A 12,627-nucleotide genomic window follows, 5' to 3' on the forward strand; every position below is an offset into this window, starting at 1 on the left:
ACTACCCAACATTTGAATTGATGGAATTGAGGGATACTTATATGTCATAGTCCAAGATATGAGCATGCACATAGTCTCTCATAATAATAATAATGCCAGGATAACATGTCCCAATCCCCCAAGCTGCTTTCACCATGAATCCATGTATCTCTCTCCTCCTGCATCTCAAGATTTCCGTTCCGTGCACCGCAACTTCACCATGCAACCTCTAAAATATGGTGACTATCTGACCCGTGATTTAACCAAGTTTTCCTCCAACTTTCTCCCAAAATCCTAATATCGTTCTTCACCAGGTTCACCACCACATTCCATTCTCTTCCCCCTTCTTGTCATGCCATAATCTGCCATATATGGATACATGCATTCTCTCCTCGGCCCGTCTGATTTTCTTCTGTCTTTCCGTCGCCCTCCTCGTCCTTCGCAACTTTCCTGCCTTCTTTTCCCCACCTGCTAAGAGGGAAAGTCATCCAAACAGAAATCCACTGGGGCCAGGTTAACGAAGGGAATCCGAGACCTGCCACCACCAGCCAGCCACATCTGTCTCATGGGGAATGTGAATTTGTAAAGTACTCTGACGCTGTCTGGCTCGACAAAAAATAAATTAGAGTTCAAAGCTCACCGTCATCATTATAGTGGAACATCCAACAAAAAAATATATAACACATGGTCATACACATCCATCTAAAATGAAAATATTCTGTAAAATGAGGCAATTTCCTTTTGAAACTCGAAATTTTAAAATTGCACGATCCCCTGTCGTCTCATTCTCATCTCATCCCGTAATAAGTTCTCTCTCTCTCTTGTCAGTTGTCGGAGAGGAGCCAAGTGGTGGTGTTGTAGGAGGAGGAGGAGGTATAATAATGTGGGGTTAAGGCTCCCAATAACCAAATGTAACGTGGTGGAGTAACCAATCCAGCCTTAGGATAGGAGAGATTTGGCTTTTCTGGGAGAAAATAAGCCGACAGAAAGGAAGGAGAGAAAGCGGACTGAGTCGCCGTGGTGAGAGAAAGTTGGCGAGAGTGAAGGTGGTGGTGGTGGGATCTCGGGAGGTCCCTTGCGATGATGAGATGCGATGTGGTGTCGGTGGCCTGGTCTGCTTGCCTCAGTCGTCCCGTTGTTTGCGCCAAGGAAGGCTGCCTCGTATCCATGTCCTCGCCTGGTTCCTCCACGGGTTAAAAGTTCCAGTCCGCTGGGAACTACCAGTAGCTGCAAGGACCATCAGGCACCCTCTCGCTCAACTTTCTCTCCGCCTCGATAGGGTTACAGACGTGACCTGCACCCCAACAACTTCATCAGAAGAGTCATCATCCAAACCAAATAGGGTTTGATTGATTTCACTCCATTCCCTCGAAACTACCAACTTGCACTTTCTCTCCAACCCACCAACCTTCCTCTCTCCAACTTGAGACGGCTTCGGGCAGGATGTCGTAACCCAGAAGAAACGGTTGAAACGATTCTCCCTCAATTTCCGCCGTGCAATTCGTGTTGTTCTACTCAATACGAGGTTAAATAATAAAAATAAAATACAGCAGAGTTAAGCACGCCGGGCCAAGTCAAAGGGTGAAAATGGACCAGGGATCGTCTTCTTGGTTCTTGTACTTTTTCCTTTGCACTCTGCTCACATCTCAACTGGATGGAATGTACGGGTACTTATATGTAATCAGTCTGTGAAATTAATTATTATGTTGGTTAATTATATGTTGGTTAATTGCTACTCATCCATCAGCGAGGGGACGCAGAAAGCGCCAAACAACCGTGAGATTGAGAAACGCATCCTGGACAAAGTAATGAACACGAAGGTGTATGATAACAAAATTCGGCCGGTTGGTGCGGGTGGTGAAGGTGAGCATCGTTCCCATTGCTTTCTCCCTCCTAAGTAATCAAGTGTAGCAGGAGTACCGCTAGTAGCATTATCTATGTAGTAGCCGTCATTAAGTGAGCCATAAAATAGAATAAAGTGGTCGACTGCCCCTCCGTACGTACGCAGTAGTGGTGCCGTGAATTGAATGACTAACTGACTTGATTCACACCTCCGCAGCTTTCACTTAACACTTTCACTAACACGTATTCTGTCTTGTTCCAGGCGCCACTGTGGTCAACGTGAATCTTTTTGTGAGGAGCATTGCTCGGATTGATGACGTAAAAATGGTATGTTTCACTCGATTCTAAACTAATATTGTAGATAATTAAGGGACGAATTTTCGGGCTTATGATTAAATTCTATACTCATCGAATCGTTAACACACATTGTTTCATACGAAATGTGAATGTCCTTCAAAGTTTCATTAATTAAGTATAATGGAAGTAGCGGGGAAAATGAAACAGGAAGAGAAGGCAGGACAGTTAATTTGTTAAGTGTGTCGTAATTATGACACGACGACACCTTCAATTCAAGAGAGCACTCACTTTCTCTGAGTGAAAGAAAAAAGCCCTGTCTCCTTAGATTAGCGTTGTGGACGAGGCAGGCTGAGACTTTCCCTCCCTACAAAACCGCATTAGGATAATAAACATAACGCACAGTGCCAAGAAGTAATGATCAGAAATCTGAAGGATAACATAGCAGCGGATAGAAGAGGATAAGTGGGGATGAAGATGTTTCGATAAGATATCCGATATCAGACACCACCACAAGACGATTAAACAAGGCTATCCATACGTACCCAACTGATTGAAACCTATCCAACTATTTTTATATAAGTACTTTCACCGTCCAACAAACTCAACATTTTTCTAGGAAAGAAAGGCTACTTCTCTCTCTTTATGTATGTATGTATAACCAGTAGAGTCGAATGGACGGATGTTGGATAGCAGTTTTTTGTGCGCAGTTAATGACCTCACTGCTGAGACAGACTGACTAGTAGGGCTACTTTAAGTTATGTATGTATATCTAAGGCCGTCGGAGGAGAGGAGGAGGAGGAAGGGAAGCATGCATGCAGACCTAACCTAGTCCTTCAATTCAAGGCAGGCTGGCTGGCTGCTTTTTGGAGGGGAAAGCAGAGAGAGAGATATAAATGTGGATTTGGCTCTTTGCCACGGGAACACAAAAGTTCCCTTCACAGTGATAAATTGAACACCAACTACTAAACTTTCTCCTTGGGACGCATCCTTTCCTCCTCCGCCTGCTCCCGTCTTCGCTCCCCGTCATTGGACCATCATCGCTGTATCAGGTCCGCAGTCCAGCCAGCAGATGTACAAAAGTACCAAAATAGAGAGAAGAGAAAGCAAAAGGGTAGCAACTAAATCAAAAATATCATGCTCACATTAAAAAATAATCACTGCTTTGAAGTGCAAAAAAGGAAGCGCTATAAAAAGAAGTGCTTCAACCCAAGTTCCATTAATCTCGTAGAAAATTGTGCACTCTAAGAATATTTCTACAAGTTCTAATTTGCATATATAACTTGAGCATACGCATATTTTCGAGTGGGTTGGATTTGAATGGGAAATCGTCATGGATTGATGATGAGCATATAAATGCATCGATACGTGAGCACTTTTTCAGTCGGCAATGATCTCTTCCAACCAACAAAGTGTTCGCACGAAGACTTTGCCAATGGTTTCACGACTTTCGCTAGAAAGAAAAGTTTTTTTTGTGCGAGCTGCACGATGCCCATGCATGGAGAAGGGTATCAGGTTTGGGAGGAACATTCCCAACCTTAGAATACATACATACAACACAAGAAGCAGCAGCACCACTTAAGCAAAGTACAAAAAAACTTGGAGGCACACTATTTCAAAAGTTAACTTTTCCACTTGTCATGGGTCCTTGGCCACAGGGTATTGAATGGATATGAGTGTTCTCACTATGCAATATATGTACGAGTATTCAAGGTTTTCTTTCGCAATTAAGCTACAAATTGGACAGTAATCGTAGTTCAGATACAAACTTACAAAACGGCTGTTTCGTTATTTTTATATTTTTGTTTTTCATCAAGAATTAAAACAAAGGATGCAATCCTCCCAACTTATTGAAATCTATCAAAAGTATATCCATCAAACACTACAAGGGCAAAGCACTTTTTCTTTCATATTTCTTTCACTTTGCTATTTGGTGAAAGTTTGCTTTCCCCTCACCCAGAGTAACAAGGATTTAATAGAATGGGAGAAAAAGTGCTCTTGAACTGAGCAACACTACGTAGCGTAGTAAGTAGTAGACTAGACTGAAAGAAAGACAGCAAAGAAATGAATCTTTGAACAAGATGGACAGTGACAGCTCAAGGAGAGATGAAGAGATAGCTTTTACACGCAGCAGAGATTGACGACGAATGAGTTGAGGTGGGCGAAGGCGAAAGTAAGCAAATAATAAAAACAAGGAAACAAATGAGATTTTCAAGGAAAGGGCACAAAAACTCGGGGAACAAAGTACAATGCAATTATTATGAGTTGAATCAATCAAGGTTGGCGAAAGACAAGATAAAGTGAAAGGTTCACTAGTACAACCTCAGTTCCCGGTTCTTTTATTGCACTTTATTGCCAGATATTGTTAGCCAGATTTTACCCACGTAATTGTTAATTTAAGTTGAATTATGCATTGTTGCACTTAGCAAGCAAGCAGAACAGAAATTTGAAGTACATTTAGTAGGCGCAAATCATGTTTTACTGGAATTGGATGGAACCATTTTAATATCTGGAAAAATTTTAGCTTGTAGAATGCCGATCCCTAACAGATATACATAAGATAATTAGCAACGTATGCATATATGGCACATGTCGGGAACAATACTTGCAATTACCCCTCCTATCTAGCAAAACTAGAATTGTCCTTAATGGATTACTCAACCACCGTGCTGTAGAACGCACACTAATCTAATTTTGTTGTAAAAAGCAATTGAACATATCCATTTCCTAGAGGCACTTAGTTCTGCTGCTTAATTTTCTCCTGGACACCATGCAGATTTGTCATAATTGTCACAATCAGTATGCATCATGCATAGAGCGATTAGCTTGAATGCTCCACTTTAGTCTCATATAGTAATTATTAATCCTTGATGAAATCAAACAAATAAGTTGGGCAACCTTCTTCCTTCGTCCTTTAGTAGCATCAACTACTCAGCAAAATTTGAATTCGCTGAAGCCAGGTCTGGGGCAACACCTGTTCAGTTCTGCTATATCCGCTATACATAAAGTAAGGAGGAGGCTATAACGATTAAACCTTTTGTTAGCAAAATCACCCACTCGGGAATCCCTACAGGTAGAAGGCAAGTATTATAAATGTCTGTTCCCTAGGGAATCCCACTTTCACTTCAATCTGGTACTTTCACTCACTGAATTTGATTTTCTGCCTACATATATTCATCAAGAAGGCAGTGGAACTTTGCCTGCTTTCGACTCTGCCTGAACATCATTTGTTATTAGAGAAATGCGAGCAGAGAAAGTGATGGATTGCTTCATTTTAGGTTGTGAATTGACTTTGATTGTTCTCATTTGGCTTTCCGTTACTGGTCATTATTATATTGATTCTGGTATTACTGGGAAGAGAAGGGCAGCTAAGAAGGAGAAGCTGATGGTGACAAAGTGCATTATATTTATGGGGACTATGAGTGATTATATGTACACTTTACTGATTATTTTATTTGCTCATTTTCCTTCATCCTTCTATTCCTCGAAACAGAATGGACATCATCAGCCCTGCTTTCTTTTGTGCACATAGCAAGATATACATATGGACGGTATTGTTTAGCATTAGTATTGTCCTTCTATACGACTATTAACGATGGTACGTATGTAAGTAGAGAAGTGTCAATTTTTTGGCAAAGCATAGGATAGAACTTAACACTGTTAAATCCCAGTAACACATCTCTCTCTCTCAATTCTTCTTGCCAACCAACATCCCTCAAGCCTCTAATAATCCCCTCTCATCCCTGCTTTATACTAACGTTGTGATTATCCTTTTCCATTTTTATCATCCACCATGTCCGCCAGGCTCACTCCTATTATGCAACAACAACGGCAGTGTCAGAATCCAAGGAGAAAGTGACACAAAGGCTGACTCTCACTGAGGAAGACAGCATTTTTACTGTGACACCAAGTAAAATATTGCACAAGTTGTGGAGAGTAAATCTGTATAATAGCCGAGGCGGGATGGATAGACAACAATAAATGGGCATTTATCTCTTTTACTGGGACTCTACAGGAAGGGAAGAAGGAAGGAGAATGTACAGTGACACATCTATTACACCGTCATCTATATGCAGGTATATAAATATATCTTCCTCCCATCCTGTCCCGTCAGAGTAGGGCAAATAAGGAAGTGAAGAAAATATAGTAAATCAGAAACCAAATCTGGATCGTTCACAAATCCAGAAAACTTAAAATTCAATAAAATCATCAATACTAAATTTGCTCATTTTCCAAAGTCATTTGCGTTAAATTTGTATTTGATGAAGGTACGATTCACTTTTGAAACCCGTCATTTCAAAGAAGAGGAACTCTCTATCTGTACGTTTTCTGTGTCTCTTCAAGAGAATATCGATCTATTACAACAATCTCACACATTATACTCGTAGTATAAGTCCTTAGACCCGTAAAATCGTATAAAGTCTTACACTTATATACAATGTAAGTATAGTATTAACCATGAAACTAGCTTCGGAGGTTGAAATTGTACATATCATGTCATACATACGTATATAGCAATCCTTGCTTTCACTCTGACTACCACGTACTACGAATTCTATTCTCCTTCACGGTATTTTCACTCTTCTTCAGCTTCCGGTTTCGGCACATGTATGGTGAGATGCGATTCTACGAGAAGAAGGGATAACTGAAATGGAATAAAGTGCAGCATAATATTTTTGCCAGTTTCAGTTTCATACTGTTGGCTGGTGTTGTAACAAATGCATAATAAAGTTTTGGTGCATTGCGCTTTGCTGTTAGCGAGCTGATTGCTTTTGTTTTCCTTGATATGTTTGCAAGATATCGGGATGAAGGGCTACTTTCTCTGGCACTGCTTTCTGCTTTGGCACACGAAACCATTATTATTCTGTCAACGGAATAAATTCTATATTAGGCATGACACTTTGCTGTAGGTGCACGGGGAAGGTTCATAAATTATAAGACAAACATCCATGTGTTGAAAATCCTTGTATATCAGGTTTTTGAACGTTTTCGCCCATTATTATTTTTACATGGTCACTCGTCGATCGAGGTGTTGAAATTAAAAGGAGCAAGTGTTGTATGTAAACCTCCCACACTCCTCATGCACACAAAATTTGGCATCAAACAGGTTTCGCCTGTAGTACCAAGAAATATTATATATGAACGAGGGCCAGGATGATGAAGAGCATGTAATGTAGTTTAGTAGTTTAGTGCCAATTTTGTTCTGCATGGAATAAAACACAATGAGAGGAAGAGAAAGTGAAAGTGGTTGGCAGACTTTGTCCAGCCGGTGGTGGTGACTGGCGATAGTGGCATCAAGTCCATGCGGTACAATTCCCTGTAGAAATAGCAGCAGGATTGTTAATGCAATTTAGTTTCTGTCAGGTACAGAAAGTTTCACTTTTTGTTTCTGCTTCATATTCATTCCCATTTCAAAATCATACATAATAATTTGTCGCTATTACTAAGCGAGCGGGGGAAAGGAAAGGGAAGCAAAATTTGTAAATGTCATGGGACGAGTTTACTTTCGAGTGGAGCCTTCAACTAAACTAACTGCAGCGTTGCATGTCATATAACTTTTAGTCGAGCACGTTGGACATATTTAGATAAGGTCCTGGTACATCCATGCACTGCCAGTCGTCGAGTCTCTCGTAGAATTCTGCAAGACAGGTGAATTGTATCGCCATTTATATTGTCCTAAATCTGAAAGAAGGAAGACATTGCTAGCAATCCTGCATTGTAACGATAGTTTGTATAGCATAACGTAGCATTATGTAAAACAGGAATGTCTATCGTGCAATGAAATATAACATTGCCTTGCTGCTCCACCGTGCATATCTCGACCGACTTCCTTCTCTCGGATACAAACGATCCCAGCGAAAATGACATCAACTTGTCTTTCTTGGTACGTATAAACGGTGAACAGAGAGAAATATCGTTTGGGGAAAGTGTAGATTGAAGAAAAACGTAATTTACAGAGCAGCATTCGCATTTTACGGAATTGGATTTGTGTGCAATGAGCTGAAGTGAACTTATTACACAGATGAAACACGATATATGTAATTTTGCAATATTGAATTTCCTGCTAAATATGGATTTTCACAGGAACAATTTCTGAATATATTTACATATTACACATACATGCTCACATTCCGACGTCTGCTTGGTGAATATTCGTAATGAAATTTCCTCTCCTCTTCACAGGAAATTATATCAGCGACTTGGCGTTACCAGTTGTTACCGTCGCCGCCTTTTTCTTTCCCTTAACACGCTCTTTTAGTCATTCTGCTTTTTGGGTGAGAGAAAGTTATCTCTCTACCTTTCCACCACTTGACTTGATTTCCTGTCTGCCATTCAGATAAAATTACATTATGCTACTGTTTTCGGTGTATACGTTACGTGCCAATGAAATGGATAGAAAAAACGGAATCAAAAAGTCTAGGCGAGAAATGAAAAAACCCAAAAAATAAATTATCACAAAAAACGAATCTCTCTCTTCCTCAACTCTCAATCACAGTTCAGCAAAAAAAAATATTTCCAAATTATTTGGATCGAATGGTAGGGGAACAGTCTTTCACTATGTAGATATCCCTCCCTAAACATAGTGTAGGACATCATCAACGACATATAAATACATTGTATACACTCCTATAATGTCATCATTTAGACATTATGATGATAAAGCTTCTTGCTACACATTGTAATGATAATTATGTAAGTTGTTTGTGTCGAATGTTGTAAAGAAACGTAGTAATCAATCAATTTCCAGATTGGGAGATTCGCATTTTTGTGCTGCTATTTTGCCATGAATGATGATGATGATAGTTGTGATAATTCTGGTTGACTGGATGTGCTAAAAAGGTTTTGATCAAAAGACCCACACACAAACAGAACAGAAACGCAGAATGTGCTAGAATATGTTTGTGTAAATGGAGAAAGTTTGAGAGAAAGTTATGCTTCCATGAGTTTGCGATAAAAACATTTTAATGAGGTTGGTTTTTTTCTTCTTTTTGATTACAGGAATATTCAGTTCAACTCACATTCAGAGAGCAGTGGTTAGATGATAGGCTTCGTTTTGACAACTTTAAACCAACGCCGCCCAGTAAGTCATCCATGTGAAAACGAGGTTTTGGTTTGTTACTAATCAAGATCAATTATTACATTTACAGAGGATTTGGCATATCTAACTTTAACAGATTCAGGTACTGACTGGGGTTTTGAGACGTTTTCCTACAAGTTAATGATTTTTTCACGAGTTTTTTGCTGATAATATTTCATTCAAACAATAATTCCTAGCCAAAGTATGGATGCCGGATCTCTTCTTTTCCAACGAACGACAAGGACATCTGCACAATATAATTACGCCCAATGTCTATATTCGGATATTTCCTAATGGAGAGGTGAGATTCCCGTTAACAGTTCGCAAAAAAGGATTAAATATATTTGTAAGTACTAAATAGTAATAAACTTTCTCTTTAAGGTTCTCTACTCGATTCGGTATGTAAATACATATTAGAAAAGAAACACTATGCACAAAAATTAAATCATGTAATGTTTTTTTTTACTTGTATAGGATTTCGTTGACACTGTCCTGCCCCATGATTCTCAAGTTGTTTCCCCTGGACAAACAAGTCTGCACTCTGCGAATGGCTTCGTGTACGGTCTTAAAAATTAGGTGACATTTAAAACATTAGAAAACGTATAATTATTGTGTGCAGATGGTTGGACCACAGAAGACGTAATTTTCAAATGGAAAAGCAATGATCCAGGTTTGAAATTTTCTTTAATTTTCAAATTTCTCATCTCTGTGTGCATAAATATGTACGCATGTATCTCAGTCAAGCCCTCTATAGTTTCTGTGTACATTACTGACCATGAGTCTGCATATATGTACATATCTTACATACACAACATCCATGCATATTTAATTTTTTCCAGTTCAAGTCACCAAAGATCTTCATCTTCCCCGTTTTGCACTGGAACAGTTTACAACAGGTATGAATTTACATATTCCCAGGGAATCTAATCTATTATAAGAATCTTGAAAAGTTAATATCTATGAAGTATAATTTAATTTTTTTAGACTATTGCGACTCGGTGACCAACACTGGGACGTACTCTTGTCTAAGAGTCGATCTCTTGTTCAAAAGACAATTCAGTTACTACTTGCTCCAAATCTACATTCCTGGATGTATGTTGGTGATCGTCTCCTGGGTCAGCTTCTGGCTCGGTATGTTTTATATTTTGCATCTTTATTTGATCAAATTTTTCATATCTAAATGAATAATTTCGAATAAAATATTTCTTTGCTATTTAGACGCAGGTGCAGTTCCGGTAATCACGTAATTCTATACTCACGCAAATGAATAATGTTCCATACTATTATATTAACGACAGTATTAAAAAAATTATTGGGATATGAAATTAGTGGCAAATTTTTTTCAGGCGCGTGTCTCGCTTGGTGTCACCACACTTCTAACAATGGCTACTCAAACGTCGGGTATAAATCAAAAGCTCCCACCGGTGTCTTATACCAAGGTAAAACTGTTTAAATATTTGGTTATAGAGGTATCATTTAAAATTTGGAGTCATCGATAGTTGAATTATTCGTGCGTCAATATTTCTTTTTAAATAAAAATTGTCCCAAATGGGAAAACTTTCCTCAAGTCTTTATTTTTTCATAAATTTAATTTGTAATTGTTGGAGGATATTTATTATATGTTTGAATGTGCTTTGACAATAAATTAAAGGCCCTGGACGTGTGGACTGGTGTGTGCCTAACGTTCGTCTTTGGTGCATTATTGGAGTTTGGTGAGGATTTAAAGAAAAAATTGCATCCTAAAAATTCTTGTTAATTTGTTACTGAATTTGTAGCACTCGTAAACTACGCCAGCAGAAATGATCAGCATAGGTCAGCAGTTATAAAGCAGAGGAAACAATGGGAGGCAGAACAAGCGGCAGCAATGGAGACAGCGGTATTATAAACGGGCGATTATATAATGATAATTGATAATTTTACATTTCATATAAGTTATAACAATAATCTCATTATTAATTGCTTAACAGAAAGCGGCCGCTAATTCAAGAACTCCAAATTCTAATAAGCCAATAATGGCATTGGTATGTGATTATGAAATATCATGGAATTTTTTGCATAAACTTTTGCTTTTGAAAAGCTTTTGATATATGTACGTGTGTATGTGCATAGGCCCGAAATAGTACTGTGGGATTCGACTCGACAAGCGGTGACGATCCTGCGTGTCCATTGCATTTTGGCATCCTCAGCACTGCATCATGTACGAAAACCTGGTTGTCACGATTCCCATCGAGGTCTAAAAGAATTGATGTCATTGCACGGATTGTGTTTCCATTATTATTCGCCTTTTTCAATGTTGCATACTGGTGCGCATACGTCTTAAGAAAGGAAGATCCAGAAAGTCTCATTCAATAATTGTCCAACAAAGTACTTATGACGACATAGTCAAAAATAGGCATAGTCTTACAGAACATTAATGTCACCACTCACTGCGAATGCGAAATTTAGAGGCTTGGAAGTGCAAATTAGAGAATGACAATTCTTACTTGGCGACTAAACCTCAATTTTGTATTTTTATTCATACAGCGTAACCGCTCCTTAGTCGTTCGTGAGTTTGAGAATGATTTTGACTTTATGAATGTTAACATGTGTGTATGTATACAATACAATAATTGTATTGTATTTATGTATAAATTATTTATACATAAATATATATACTAGAGAACCTCGAAATAATGCTGTAATACGGTCTTCTGTACGAGTATAAAAGTAGAATTGACACGATTATTCGATAATAATAAATCAAGAATGGTACAGAAATTCTACAAAAGAATAACGAAACGTAATAATGAAACTAATAATAAAAACCAAAGATATTTGCTCATCCGTCATCAGTGTTACTTGTGTGAAATTTACCTATAAGTAGAAATTGTTTAGCAATATTGTTAACTCCTATCTGTCCTTCACAAAATGCCAAGTATTTACATACATACATATATAATTAATTATAGAAGAATACTCAATTATGTAGACAACATATAATAATAAATTGTTAGCTAAGGTTGATATTAATAATAGTGTATAGGGACAGTATATAAGCTCAACGCTATCAACGTATGGGATTAAATCTTCAACGCCGTTATGTAGCTATTAATTAACTATGTATTAAATATTTATTACTACACAAATATTAAGCTTCCGTTGATTTTGAAAAATCAATTACTAGCAATGATAAACGAAATAAATTACATGCAGATTTTTCAGATTATTTGGTCCAGTTGGTCTTGATTTGAAATATGCAGTTTCATCATACTAAATGCATGCATGTGGATTTATGAGTGCTGAGTGTATAAGTATACAGGTGTTTTGAAATATGCCAAATTTTTATCTCGAACCGTGAAATTTAATTTGCGGCTAATTCCAAGTTAGAACTTTTATGTGCGTGCAAGATTTGATTTGCGTGAATGTACTTAATCTTTACTAATGAGACAAAAACT

At 38.2% G+C, this 12,627-nt stretch overlaps 1 protein-coding gene across 2 annotated transcripts; it reads left to right on the forward strand.

Annotated features, from left to right (window-relative positions):
* Window positions 1-1,092: 1,092 nt before the first annotated feature.
* Window positions 1,093-12,398, forward strand: LOC110843306 (glutamate-gated chloride channel). Of its 2 annotated transcripts, none has more exons than XM_035848145.1 (17): window positions 1,093-1,646; window positions 1,727-1,842; window positions 2,084-2,148; window positions 9,115-9,196; window positions 9,264-9,296; window positions 9,391-9,494; window positions 9,575-9,591; window positions 9,668-9,750; window positions 9,813-9,863; window positions 10,033-10,089; window positions 10,178-10,324; window positions 10,412-10,428; window positions 10,540-10,632; window positions 10,845-10,905; window positions 10,969-11,069; window positions 11,161-11,214; window positions 11,303-12,398. In XM_035848145.1, the coding sequence occupies exons 1-17, from the start codon at window positions 1,567-1,569 to the stop codon at window positions 11,543-11,545; spliced, it is 1,404 nt and encodes a 467-aa protein (XP_035704038.1). In that variant the 5' UTR covers window positions 1,093-1,566; the 3' UTR covers window positions 11,546-12,398. The 2 variants fall into 2 exon arrangements, with proteins under 2 accessions (XP_035704038.1, XP_035704039.1); XM_035848146.1 differs by having other exon boundaries at window positions 1,094-1,640.
* The last annotated feature ends 229 nt before the right edge of the window (window positions 12,399-12,627 follow it).

This window comes from Folsomia candida, unplaced genomic scaffold (genome assembly GCF_002217175.1).
Source record: "Folsomia candida strain VU population unplaced genomic scaffold, ASM221717v1 Fcan01_Sc002, whole genome shotgun sequence".
In the NCBI taxonomy this organism is placed as follows: Eukaryota; Metazoa; Arthropoda; class Collembola; order Entomobryomorpha; family Isotomidae; genus Folsomia; species Folsomia candida.